The sequence below is a fragment of the Elephas maximus genome, chromosome 5 (genome assembly GCF_024166365.1).
Source record: "Elephas maximus indicus isolate mEleMax1 chromosome 5, mEleMax1 primary haplotype, whole genome shotgun sequence".
NCBI classification, from domain to species: Eukaryota; Metazoa; Chordata; class Mammalia; order Proboscidea; family Elephantidae; genus Elephas; species Elephas maximus.
In genome coordinates this window covers 30,113,093-30,127,725 of record NC_064823.1, presented here as the reverse complement: position 1 = coordinate 30,127,725, position 14,633 = coordinate 30,113,093, and the positions used below count along the sequence as shown (strand labels likewise).

Below are 14,633 nucleotides of genomic sequence, written 5' to 3'. Positions count from 1 at the left end.
AACACAGCCCTCTCCCACAGGCCCGTCACAAGGGCCACATCCCACACTCATTTCAGGCTCACTGTTGGGCTTTTCACAAGCCGTGTGAGCACATCAGCAGGTCATTGCCAATGATTCCTCTGAAGCCATACAGAGAAGGAGCACATGCTGAGAGAGAGCACAAACGCACATGTTCCAAGATGACACAGAGAGAAGGAGTACATGCTGAGAGAGAGCACAAACGCACAAATTCCAAGAAGCCATACAGAGAAGGAGCACACGCTGAGAGAGAGCACAAGCGCACACGTTCCAAGAAGCCATACAGAGGAGTACATGCTGAGAGGGAGCACAAACGCACAGGTTCCAAGAAGCCATACAGAGAAGAAGTACATGCTGAGAGAGAGCACAAACGCACACGTTCCAAGATGACACACAGAGAAGGAGAGTACATGCTGAGAGAGAGCACAAACGCACACGTTCCAAGATGACACACAGAGAAGGAGAGTACATGCTGAGAGAGAGCACAAACGCACACATTCCAAGAAGCCATACAGAGAAGGAGCACATGCTGAGAGAGAGCACAAGCGCACAAGTTCCAAGATGACATTCCTGAGCTGTGGAAACAGATCTGTGTGTGCAATCCACAGAACGTTTTGTTTCTGTTAGTACAGATGGCTCTCCCTACATGTGTATGCATTAGGAATGGCTTCGTTTGTGTGTTTTTCTATAGAACTGTTTTATAAAATGCCCTTAAATAGATTTTTATCAAAGATTATAATAAAGATTAATTTATAATTTTGTGTAGTAGTGTTATATATCAACCAAAATGCCATACGTATTTAGTTATAAGAATGTTTGCTGCAAATTTCTTTGTAATAGATAAACACTAAAAATCACTTATATACCCAATGAAAACGTTAGGCATATTGTGTTACTATTTTGTAGCCGTTAAAAAAATGTTGTTGTAGAAGTACATTTGACACAGAAAAATGTACGTGATGTATTATGGACTGCAAAAGCAATTTTTTTTTAAATGTAAAAATGTTGTGAAGGTTACACACTAATATGTTAACAGTGGTTATTTCTGGGTAGTGGAATCATCAGTGATTTTTATCTTCCTTTTTGCTTTTCCATAGTCTCTGATTTTTCTATAATGAGAACATATTGCTTCTATAATAAATAATGGTAAAAATACACATCAATATCACAGAATTTCTCTGTAATAAAGAAACACTGAAAATCACTTATATACCCAAGGAAAAAGTTAGGCATATTGTGTTACTATTTGCAGCTGTTAAAAATGTTGTAGAAATACAACTGATGCAGAAAAATGCACATGATACATTGTGGACTGCAAAAACCAATTTTTTTTTAAATTTAAAAATGTTGTGAAGGTTACACACTAATATGTTAACAGTGGTTATTTCTGGGTAGTGGAATTATAAGCGATTTTTATCTTCCTTTTTGCTTTTCCATAGTCTCTGATTTTTCTACAGTGAGAACATATTGCTTCTATAATAAATAATGGTAAAAACACACATGAATATCACAGAATTTTCAACAGCATAGCTAAATAAAATGAATCTTACACGTGTATGAAACGTAGCAAGATAAAATCTATAATGGGGGAATCTGATTGCTAGTCTGACTATATGTAAAAAACTAAAAAAAGTTTTTTTTTTTTTATATGTAAAGGTGGGAAAAATTAAAAAAGGTATTATTAGTATGTCTAGTTGAGGAACTCAATCCAATCGTATGGAAAACATCTGTTACAGAAAGAACGAGATGCTGCAGGGTGTCTGAAACACTGCTCCGAATCCACTTCTGAGGAAGAGCTTGTAAATAACAGAGTGAACGAGCAGAATGATGAGAAAAGTGGGGAGACGGTTGGTTCTTTCTCTGTTTCTTTTGGTGTCTCTCCTGTCCTTTCTTCCTCCACTTCTCATTAGACACAGCTTTTTTATTAACATTTTCTGATGGACAGAGCCCCGGACTAGCGATGAGCACAGGACTCTAGAGGCAGTTCTCCTGTAACTACCTGTCTGACTGGGCAAATCCGCCCACCTCCTGGGAACGGAGATTGAATTTCAGTTGCTCGGTTTGTGTAACATCTGAACTAGATTTCTAGGCTTCCTTCTGGTTTTAATATTCAGTGGTAACTTCATGATAAATACTCCTTTCCCAAATAATCAAAACTAAAAAGTTTACTGTTTATATGTTTTAAAGACAATGACAGCATCTACTTTCTGTACTTGGGTCATAAACATCTAAACTAATAAATTGAGTGTTATAGGAAGAAATGTATTTACCTAAAACAAACCAACAAACTAGCACGTGAGTAGAAATGAGAAGCTACAATATTCCTTCTAACCACCCCTTGTTAATCCCCACAGATTTTTTCTCAACAATATTAAAGCCACACTACGACAACGAGGGAAACCCTGGTGGTGTAGTGGCTAAGAGCTACGGCTGCTAACCAACAGGCTGGTGGTTCAAATCCACCGGTACTCCTTGGAAACCCTACCCTGTGCTATAGCGTCGCTATGAGGGGGAATCGACTCTAGGGCAATGGGTTTGGTTTTGGTTTGGTATGACAACGAGAGAAAATTGTATACTTATTTTTCTCTATTTAGTCTTAAAAAAGGAGTATGCTAATATAGAGTATGCACGATATTCCTCAGTAAGGACAGTACTGGCACAGCTAGGCTGATTGAGGGGCTTCTGTAGAAGCCCCTCAATCAGCCTAGCACAGAGAAGGCACTCAATAGATATTTTTACACTGAATGAATCAAATTTTTGAGAAACAGTAAATATAAAATGCGCTCCTTATTCAAAGACAACTTTATATTCATCAATAAATAATGCTGATAATTTTATTTCTTGTTTCTTGATTAAGAAGCAAAAAATACGTGCCCAGTGTTAATCATCTGAATTATGAGGTTTAATTCATAACACAGTTTAAGTATAGCAAGTCTAGCACTCATTTTTTCATATAAATACCTCATATAGTTGCAAACAGATGGCATCTATGAATCCAACTTGCATACTTGGGATTTTGTTTTTCTTCTCTCTATTCATTAGATCCTGAAAACACAGACCCACACACATACGGTAATTTATTTAAAGAACACAATGCAAGTTAGTTCTAAAAACATGTATTACTGGGCTAGCTGAGGAAGACCAGATAGCAATTATGCCACAGAAATAGACTCAATGCTTAATTTCCAGAAAAAAAAAACTCATTCCAAAAGACAGAAATGATTTGAGAAGAATCTTTCTCTTGTTTTTGGAGCAGATAAGGTATTTAAGATCCACACTCTATGTAAAAGGAGCTTTAAAAGCTGTGTGCTCTTCAATGTAGCAATTGTGGGGATTTCCTTTAAAAAGATAATGAAGAATGGCACGTAAAAGTTTAGCAACATAGATTTTTGCACACTGTTGCTTATAATAGTAAGCCCTGAAAAGGGAGTGATTCCTCTTAAATTATGATTACATCCATTTCATGTCATTATAAATAATACTTAGAAGTGCATCGGTCAGCATATTTACACTGACAAAAGAGTAGATTCAATATGATGATCGCAAGAGTCTTTTTTGTTCTCTTTTAATTGCTTGTCTTCTGTAATGAACATGTATGATTCTTCCAAGAAAAAAGTTTTAAAAATATAAAATGAGGAGAAATAGTGTTCCTAAGGGAAGATCTTACAGACGAATAAAAAGAATTCGACAACAACAAAAAAATGTGTTTGAATAATTCATACCATCAAGGTCTCATACTTACAGTGGGCTCTATATTGAGTTCTTTTCTTTCTCTGTCTCCTTGGTCAAAAAACTCAGTTGCTACAAGCTCTGCTATCTGAAATAAATAACAGACTAAGTTTTGGCAGTTAAAAAAATTCACTGTCTAAAACACAGATTTTGAATGAAGGTAAGAAAATCAATCAACTCCGTAGTTTTCAACCACTTCAAGAAAATTAGAATAAAGCAGTAATGAGTTATAGAAATTATATTTCATTTGTTTTAGATGTGTAACTAATTGCCACAAGGAGCCCTGGAGGTGCAGTGGTTCAGAACTCGGCTGCTAACCAGAAGGCTGGCAGTTTGAATCCACCAGCTGCTCCTTGGAAATCCTATGGGGCAGTTCTGCTCTGTCCTAGACGGTCTCTATGAGTCAGCATTGACTTGATGGCAATGGGTTAAGTTAGGTTAGGTTCGTACACTCACACACACACATACGTATATATATAAAAAATGGTTTTAATCTCCACAAAGGGTATAGTTTGTAATCTTCTGTAACTAGCAGAAAAATCAACATGCTATTTCAACTTCAGCACTGAGTGGGGGAAAAGTATCTTATGCCCATTTGTATGTATCATCAATGAAATCTTTATTAAGCACCTCTTATACTAGGTGTTGTAAAAAAACACAGTATCAAACAGGACCTTATACTGTGACTGGTTAGAATGCCTTTTACATTTCTTTTAATCTACAGGATCCTTCCCTCTTTTTTATTTTCCTTGCAATTTTTTTTTCCTCTGGGTTGTTGTGCATAAACTGGGTTGTTTATTCTGCAAAGTTTCCCACAGTCTGGATTTTGCTGATTGCGCCCTGTGATGTCATTTAATATGTTCCTTTGTATCCCGAATTTCCATAAACTGGGAGTGAGATCTAGAAGCTTGATTAGGTTGAGGTTACTTGTTTTTTTTGCATGACGACTTCACAGGGTGTATTGTGTACTTTCAACAGGATGTGTGCATATATATGTATAATGCTTGGATGGCTCTCTTTTTTGTAATATTAAAGCAACAACCAAATGATTTGCCATCGAGTTGATTCTGATTCACGGAAAGCCCATGTGCATGAGTAGAGCAGTGCTCCATCGGGTTTTCAAGGACTGATTTTTCAGAAGTAGATCACCAGGCCTTTCTTCCCAGGTGCCTCTGGATGGACTCGAACTCCAGCCTTTCTCTAAGCAGCTGTGTGTTAACCGTTTGCACCACCCAGAGACTGCTTTATATCCACCACCACTAGCTGCCATCAAGTTGATTCTAATTCATGGTGACCCCACATGTGTCAGGGTAGAAGGTAAGGTTTACAAAGGCTACGATCTTTTGGAAGTCGAACTGCCAACCTTTTGAGTGTTTGCTTAACTGTTTGCGACACCCATTAATAATCTTTGGCTTAATCCATTAACTTAGGGTTTGCAAAAGGGTGAGACAGAAATCCGTCATTCTTTTATTAGTTGGAATACAATAAACGGAGACTTCTTGGATCAACTATCTGGTGACTCTAAGGTACAGTTTATATAAGAAAAGCATCACCTAAACAACAATAAAGTGTTAAAAACAAAAAGAAAACTGGTAACAGATTTGGTTGCTACGCAACATGTCCACTGCCCATGTTTACGCTGGCAATTACCGAACGGTTATGGACCATTCCAAACTAGTTCAAATCCCTGATTTTAAGGTTCTCAGAACTCCAAATTCTCACAGATTCCAGATTTTCTGGAGCCACTGATGCTGGACGAACCCCTAAAACTGCTGCCCTCAGATAATCTTTAAACTTTAAATCAATATCCTACGAAGTCTTTTTGAACCAATGAGTAAGTTAATTTATTTAGTTAAGAATGTTTGCTTTGAACACTGAGCTCCTCTGAAGAACTACCTGTTATGGGAGCAATTTGACAAGGGCATCTGTAAAGGTCAGATAGGAAGCTTAGGGGGCAGTGAGTTCATGTTAATTGGGGAGGGACAACTCAGAAAAGGATGTCCAGAATGGCTGCACAACTTGAAGAATGTAACCGATGGCACTAAATTGTACATGTAGAAACTGTTGAACTAGTGATGTTTTGCCCTGGATACTTCCAACAACAATTAAAAAAAAAACTGAATGAAAAAAAAAGAAAAGCAGGAGAAATGCTTATTTCCTCCTATTTATCATTTTTAAAGATAAGTTGTTCTTAAGCTCCAGCAAAGATGGACATGGATGATTTCACTATTCTTATTATTTTAAAACATATTTGACATATTTCAAACCTTACAGATGATTGAATTGTGCTGTCTTTGGTCAATGGGAGCTCATGAAGTTGGTTTCTGAGTTCCTTTGCCAGACCGCTTTTTTTTTTTGTCTGGCATAAAAGATGCTCTAGGCTCTTCTTGTGCGTCTTGTACATTTCCTGCTCTAGAGCTGGAGTCAGCCACTTCATGGAGCCCTGGTTTCTCTAAATTGTTGTATTTAGAACCTCAACATGGGCACTAGCTGTATTCACAGCTACTGGGTTGGGCATTATTTTTCAGCCTTTTCAGGGAAAAGAGCTAAGATACAACACAGTTGCATACAACACTTCCGATTCAAATTTAGGACTACAGCATTTCTGCATAGCTTCATCCACCTTAGATCTTTATCTTTTCACTCATGCGGAAAATCCCAGTTTTCAACAATACCAACATAATTTCTTTTTGATTTCATCCCACATCACCCAAAATAGTGACTGAATATCGATACAAAATTACCACTAACAATATGATTACTAAAAACTGTTTGAGATTTGTGTGTGTGTGTGTGTGCGTTGTTTTTTTTTGGTTCTTAGGATACATCTCACTAGAGATAGACGGTCACGTTACTGTGTTCTTTACTTCAAATGAAAGAGTTTCTCTCTGTGTGGATTTGCAGCCAAAATCAGGTTTGTTTCATTTTACTTTCAGGATGAAGTGATTGCTTTACTTATTTAGTTTAATTTTATAATTATGAAAATGATTTACATGATTCCAAAGTCTAATCTACAAAACAAGTACGCTCAGGGTAGTAGCTTCTATCTCGGTTCCCTCAACCCTCTTCCCTCTCTCCCTTATAGGAAACCATTAACTTTTTCTTGGTTAATATAAGCAAATATGTACATATAGTATAGAAAGAATCTTCATTTCATTTTTATAGTTGCATTGTGTCAATGTACTATAGTTTATTCAATCAATACCCTACTGATGAATATTTGGGGTATTTCCAGTCTTTGCTATTATAAACAGTGCTAAAATGAATAGCCTTTTTTAAGTATCTTTTTATATTCTTGCCAGTATATCTTTGGAATAAGATTCCTAGAATTAATCATAAATGCATATGTACATTTGTAAACTTTCAAAGGGCTGTAATATTTTGCATTCCCTGTTTTCCCACAGTTTCTCCAACAGAGTTTCATCATTAAACTTCTGAATAAGTTTTTCTAAGAACATGGCATATCTTTCTATTACCTCAGTCTCCTTTTGTGCTTTAGCTGTGTTTTATAACTTTCTTCATATAGTTTTTAGATATTTTTTAAGCTTACAACTGTTATGGATTGAAATATATGTTGTAAACTCTAACCTCTATGCCTGTGGTTATAATCCCATTTGGGAATGGGCTGTCTTTGTTATGTTAATAAGGCAAGATTAAAACTCCATTGCCATTGAGTTGATTCTGACTCACAGCGACCCTACAGAACAGAACAGAACAGAACTGCCCTATAGGGTTTCCAAGGAGCGCCTGGTGGATTCGAACTGCTGACCTTTTCGTTAGCAGCTGAGTTCTTAACCACTGCACCACTAGGACTCCAAGGCAAGATTAGTGTAGGGTGTATCTTGAGTCAATCTCTTTTGAGATATAAAAAAAGATTAAACAGTCGAGCAGACAGAGAGATAGGATAAGATAGATCCCAAGACACAGGAAGCCGTCTAAGGAACCAGGAAGCAGAAGGTAAAGTGACAAGGACCTTCCTCCAGAGCCAAGAGACAGAGAAAGCCTTCCCCTATAGCTGGCAGTCTGAATTCGAACTTCTAGCCTCCTGAACTGTGAGAAAATAAATTTCTGTTTGCTAACGCCACCCACTTGTGTTACTTCTGTTAAAGTGGCACTGGATAACTAAGAACAACTAAACATTTTATTGTATTTTTTGTCATAAATGTCTTTCCTTCCATTATATCTTCTTCCAATTGGTTTTTCTTTGTTTATATGAAGGTTATTAAATTTTACAGGTTAATTTCATAACCTGATGCTTTATTAAATTCTCTTATTGCTTATAATAGTTTTTCATTGCTTATTTTGGGTTTTGTAAATATATAATCATTTAATCTTTAAGCAGAGATAGTTTTACTTCTTGCTTTCTAATTCTTATACCTCTACTTGCTTTCACTTGTCTGTATTAGCTAATATCTCTAACACAAAGCTTTTATTTTTATTTTACAATGAGATGTGTATATTCATTTTATTATTTTAAGAAATTTTTTTTAAACATGAATGGGTATTACATTTTGACAAATGTCATTGCTATATTTATGGATATGATAATATGATTTTTTTTTTCTTCTTAGTTCTAATATAGTGGAAGCCACTGTTTGTAACCTCAGTACTTTATGTCATTCTGAAATTAGCAATGGAATCAAATGTATTAAGAAAGAATAAGGATCCAATAAAGATCCAATGAATGAGTGCTGCTTGTGATGAGAAGGAAAAGTGAGTGCCCTTAGGGCTTCATTATCATCATCGGCAGAATAGTAGTAGTGGCAAACATTTAAAAAGCATTACTATGGGCACAGTAAGGAGCCCTGGTGGTGCAGTGGTTAAGCATTCAGCTGTGAACCAAAAGGTCAGTGGTTTGAACTGTCCAGCTGTTCGTGGGAGAAAGATGTGGCAGTCTGCTTCTGTAAAGATTACAGCCTTGGAAACCGAATGGGGCAGTTCTACTCTGTCCCATAGGGTTGCTATGAGTCGGAACTGACTCGATGGCAATGGGCTTGGTTTTTATTTTTAAGGCCCACAGTATTAAGTTAATTTAAACCTCATGATAATCTTATGTGGTACAGGTTTCCATTCAATAGATGAGGAAATTAAGGTTTAAAGATGAAATAACTTGCACAAGGATAAATAGCTAATAAGTAGTAACATGGAATTTAAAGTCAAGTTGTGCATGTCCAAAGTCTGCTCTCTTGACCACTAAATTATACTCTTCCTAGCTTCTGTAAATCTCTCTTTGGTAGCCTCCAACATTTTCCTTTATAACAAAACAAAACAAACAAACAAAAAACCTTTCTCTTCATTTATTTCTCCCCACAAAACAATAGGTAGAAGGGTTTGAGTCAGAAGAAAGGTTAAAAGAAAAGACATCCCTCCCTATTCCATACAGGCATATCGTTGTTGTTAGGTGCCATTGAGTTTATTTTGACTTATAGTGACCCCATGTGACAGAGCAGAACTGCCCCATAGGATTTTCTAGGCTGGAGCCTTGGTGGCATAGTGGTTAAGAACTCGCTCAGGCTGCTAACCAAAAGGTTGGCAGTTTGAATCTACCAGGCATACCTCGGAAACCCTATGGGGCAGTTCTACTCTGTCCTATAGGGTTGCTATGAGTTGGAACTGACCCGATGACAATGGGTTTGGTTTTTTAAATTTTTATAGATGCAGATTGCCAGGTCTTTCTTTCCTGGAGCCTCTGGGTGGGTTCAAACTGACAACCTTTCAGTTAGCAATTGTGCCACTAGGCCTCTTTATATAGGCAAAAAAAAAAACCGTTACCATCGAATCAATTCCGACTCACAGTGATCCTACAGGATAGAGTAGAACTGCCCCATAGGGTTTCCACGGAGAGGCTGGTAGATTTGAACTGCCGACCTTCTGGTTAGCAGCTGAACTCTTAACCACTGTGTCACCATTGCTCCATATTGGTTTATAGTCCTATTTATTATTGGGCAGGGAGGTATGTAAATACCAAAATACTACCTTTCCTGGGTGCTTAGGGAACATCTATGTTGGCACACGGAGAGTGAGTTTCTGATCCTGCTTTCTCAGCACGTGCATTTCATGGAATTGACCCTGTAATTCCTGGGCTCAATGACTGTGCAGCCCAGGGCATAACTCACAGCAAACTGTCAATAATCTCAGTGCAGTAAGGATTCAAAATGCAATCTCAAAAACCAAAAAACCAATATACACACCACTGCATGTACACCCATCATTTTCTGAGCCTACGGTCTTCACTGCCTTTGCAAAATGTTGTAACAGTTAACTTATTTAGCAAGAAGGATATATTACTAGGCTCTGTGTAGCCTAGCAGGCTCATGACAAGAAAAATAATTTTGTTTCTTCTAATTTTCAAAGTTATCAAAAGGATGTTTTTAAAAAAAGTCCCAAAGTGAGCCAGAAAAAGTACTGGAATTAAATCTAACCAACAGCTAGGAATTTGTTGTGTTAATATATCTTACAAATATTGTTAAGTGCAAATGAACCTTCTAAAAAGGGAAACCTGTTTATGTCCATTATCTGCTTTTAATACTACTTAAAAATTAGAAAAAAAAAATTCCATAAATACTTAAGCTACTATAGAAGCCACTTTGAAGAGTCAAGACTTCTCTTATTTTGATGTTTTAATTAGTACTTAAATTGTCACTAAGCAACATACCCGTTGTTGAATAGGCCAGGGCTTTGTTATTGCAGAAAGATCACAAGCTGTCATCAGCATCGCTCTGTTAAGAGGAAAAAGAAACCCAACATTCCTATTTACTTTTATGTGAATATATAACCTCAGTAAACAGTCACTAACAAAAAGTTAAATGAAAACCCTCTAAACAATGGTTGTGTCTAACGAAATAAAAACAGAATTCGTACAGAAGCCTGACTGATGCACCAATTAACAGAGTGGTATTGTTCTGGTTAGACTGTGAACTATTGGAATTTGCCCGCAAACTACCTCATTTATTTCCAGATTGGCACAAAGAGAAATTATTAACCTGTAGGCAAAAACGTGCCTGCTCCTATGATTTTTTTTTTTTTAACCTTGGTATCCCATTCTCAGTGACAGTAGGATGAAAACACACTGATTACTAATAATTAACCACTGAAGATATCCTACTGATAAAAGTCCTGTAACAAAAACGGTTATGGTGGGTCATTCTAATCCACTCAACACATGTAGTGACTTCCATGTGAAAAGCTTTTGAAAATTAAATGGCCTCTGCCAGAGAAAAAGAAAGCAGTAAGTGCAAGCATGGTGCTCTTCATTCCTTCTCTTAAAAGAAAAGTGAAAACCATGGTGGGCTATGAAGTTTGTGACAAGGTGCTCTGGAACTGAATACCACAACCATTTGAAGAAAATGTTTCTCTCTCTTGAGCAGTGTTTTCCCGTGTCAGATCCAAATATCAGTCATAACCCAACCAAACCCACTGCTGTTGAGTCAATTCCAACTCATAGTGACCCTATAGGACAGAGCAGAACCACCCACAGGGTTTCTATAGAGCACCTGGTGGATTCGAACTGCCAACCTTTAGGTTAGCAGCCGTAGCACTTAACCACTACACCACCAGGGTTTCCGAATCTATGATCCCTTTAATATGTTTGAAGAGACAAGCCAAAAGGTCATTATTGTAACACAAAAACACTCTGGGCAAAAGACTGTATCAGTTGTTCCTCTAGGGAAATCCGACCTAGAAGTACACTCTCCCTACCTATACAAGGCCACAAAGAAAATGGAAATGACTCTACTGCTATGCTATCTTTTACACTGACTCTCTCAAGAAGTTTGTGCACCAGCAATGATTTTAATCGTTATTTGAACCCATTTTCGTGAAGGATTTCAATAATATTTGCCAGTACAAATGGACTCCCCAAAGAAGACTATGCACCTGTATGAGCTTAACTTGTTAGCTGCTGTAGAGCCAGCAACCCCACGCAATACAGAACAAAACACTGTCTGGTTCTAGGCCATGCCCACCATCAGTTGTAGATCTAACCATTGTGATACACAAGGTTTTCAAAGGCTGATTTTTGGAACACATCGTCAGGCCTTTTTTCCTAGTCTGTCTTACCCCAGAAGCTCCACTGAAACCTGTTCAGCATCACGACGTGCAAGCTTCCACGGACAGACGGGTGGTGGGTGCCAATGAGGTGCACAGGCTAGGAATTAAATCTGGGTCTCTGGAATGGAAGGTGAGAATTCTACCACTGAACCATCACTGCCCCTGTGAGCTTAACTACAATCTGAAAAATGAAGAGTGCAAAACGGCAGGCCGAGTACTAGATCCTGAGTCCTTCTCTGTGAGGGCTTATAGCTTCTCAAGGAGAGTGACACCGGGAGCCTGTGGCACAGGCTTGGAAATAAGGTTCCATTTCATTTCGTTATTGAGAAAAATTGTTCACTAGTCAGGGTAGCACGTCTGTACGTTCCTAAAGCACTATTCTGAAAAACATGTTGAGAATATTTATTAAGTGAAGCATGACCGTAGAGAATATATAGCTGAGTCTTTGTATGTTTTCCTATAATTCACACCTTCATTCACACACTAATATGAATCTATTTAAAGAAATGTTGATTTCTAAACTGTATTAGCACTATCCTTTGTACTGCTCTGTCTTATTTTTCTTTATTACTGACCCTTTGTTCCTTTTTATTGATCCAGTTCATGCCGTGGCAAAGGCAGTAACAGCAAAGGAATGGTATATACGGCTAGAAGAAGGGAGCAATGGGGTACTGGTGAGGAAAAAGAGAAACCCTGCGGGGCTCCAGTTCTGAGAGCACGGCTCTGCCATCTTTCAAAAAAGTGAACCTTTCATAACCCCCTCCATGTTCCCACCATCTTTAGAGTGCCATTTTCAGCTCTTCCGTCCTGAACAATTGGGAAAATTAACAAGGGAGCCCTGTAGCCCTGTACTGATATTCTACCATATTTTAAAGGTCCTTCTAGAATAAAGGAGCAGTTATTCACTTGAATTCACAAATGCATTTCTTTTCAAATAAATATTCATATTCAGCCCTTGGTACAGCTCTCTGGAGAATTATGGCAACTTCTGAGATCATTGTCTTGTAACAGTAACTGTAATAAAACTAACAGGGAGAAAATTAATTGGGTAGTAAAACTTCAGCTTTAAGGATAGTGAACCTACTTACAAAAATAACTCCTTTTGATGAGGATCTTCCAAATTGAATTGATTTTTTCTTATTAGTTCAAAAAATTCTCCTCTCCTCCTTGAAAATAAAGGAAAATATTTGGTAGTTACGATGATTCCCCAGGCTCTCATGAATTTGGTCTATAAAGACTCATCGAGTAAATTTGGAGGGAAAAAAAAATCTCTAGTAGCTTTTTTCCCATCTTAGAACCCAATATAAAAATCATCATTTAAAAATCTTTAGCACTTCATTTTTTCCCCTTTCTGTCATTTCCTTTGGATGAAACATAAAACCTCAAATAATTTCTAATACAGAGCTCAGATAATGGTAATTTTATTTCTTGAAGATTATTTTAAGAAAATAAAAAAAATGAGTTGAAAATTTGATGCTAAGAACTATTTATGAAATTTTAAGTATATAGCATAATATCTACATGGTTTCAATTTAACTTCAAATATCTTACTCATATATATTATGGTGTAGGGTAAAAAGTGTTTATATAACAACTCTATCAGTATAAAGTTGTTAAATGCTCTGAAGCAAAGAAAGACTAGGTAAAGTTAAAAATAATATCCACTCAGTGTAGAGTGAACAGTCCTATGTGCCTCATATTTGTAAGTATCCTGGGAAGTCAAAAGACAGAATTGTTCTTTTCACAGTACTTAAAATCTAGCTGAGGATGCAAGACAAATATAAGAAAAATTTACATAACAAAATTGACTACGTGATTAAACCAAAAAAACAAACCCATTACCAGAGTCAATTCCGACTCATAGTGACCCCGTAGGACAGAGAACCGCCCCATAGTGTTTCAAGGCTGTAATCTTTACGGAAGCACACTGAGACATCTACCTCCCACGGAACGGCTGGTGGGTTTGAACTGCTGACCTTTCAGTTAGTAGCCTGGTGCTTGACCACTGCACCAGCAGTGATTAGTATCAAAAATGCAGTCTTATAACTAGGTTTCCCAAAGATTCAGGGGAGAGGCCCATGTGGAAAGGTGAAAAAGGACATGTGGTTAGAAGTATTTTTCAAATTACTGGAATCCTTATTCTACTATTTATACTGAATAAACTAAAGTTTACTATATTTTCATTTATCCTAATTAGTCTTAAAGTGCTCCAAAATTCAATGAAGCTGAGACATGCAATTTACTTTTGGAAAATACACTAGTGGATATCTGGCATCATTTTATAAAAACCCCATAGGGTAAAAAATGTTTCTGTGAGTTTGTTCTATTTGTTCTTATTTCTCTTTAAGAGTAGCTAAAATCATGGACGTGAATCCCTGTACCCAGAGAGACACCTGCGTATGGGGAACCCCAGGAGTGTGGGCTCTTGACCCCCTCACTCCCCACGTGCACCAAGATCTCGGTAGATGGGTGGGAAACTAACAGCTGCCCAGATGCAGGAAAGTCCTTTCTAGCTTTTAGAAAGGCAGATTAATTATGAAAATGCCTATCCCATAAGCACCACTCCAATGTACAACCTAATTTTTGAATCGGTTTAACTTCAAAGTTCTACAATAAAACTTAAGAAAATTACAGAAGAAGAAACAAGAGCTACTTGTTTGGCTTCCACTTCCTTCTTCAGCTTACCTAGGCTTGGATGACAGCATAAAGGAATTGTGACATGGTATGAAGTTGGTGGAGTAAGGATAAGGAGGAAAATCAAATGGCCTATAAAATCTTTAGACTGGACAACCTGGCTTGGAATGACCCTGAGATGACTATCTGCTTTGTACACAGCT

The 14,633-nt window shown here is 37.3% G+C and overlaps 1 protein-coding gene across 7 annotated transcripts in view; it reads right to left on the bottom strand.

The window, feature by feature from the left end:
• The window catches only part of PDE5A (phosphodiesterase 5A), a 164,846-nt gene that overhangs the window by 10,103 nt on the left and 140,110 nt on the right, over nt 1–14,633 (bottom strand). For all 7 annotated transcript variants that reach the window (XR_007517605.1, XM_049885431.1, XM_049885430.1 and 4 more), the window contains 4 exons: nt 12,885–12,962; nt 10,403–10,466; nt 3,761–3,835; nt 2,980–3,063 (listed from right to left, as the gene is read on the bottom strand). Coding sequence is in view for 6 of the 7 variants with exons in the window: in XM_049885431.1 (XP_049741388.1) it covers nt 2,980–3,063; nt 3,761–3,835; nt 10,403–10,466; nt 12,885–12,962 (301 nt within the window). In the remaining variant the exon portion in view is untranslated. The remainder of the gene's footprint in view (nt 1–2,979; nt 3,064–3,760; nt 3,836–10,402; nt 10,467–12,884; nt 12,963–14,633) is intronic.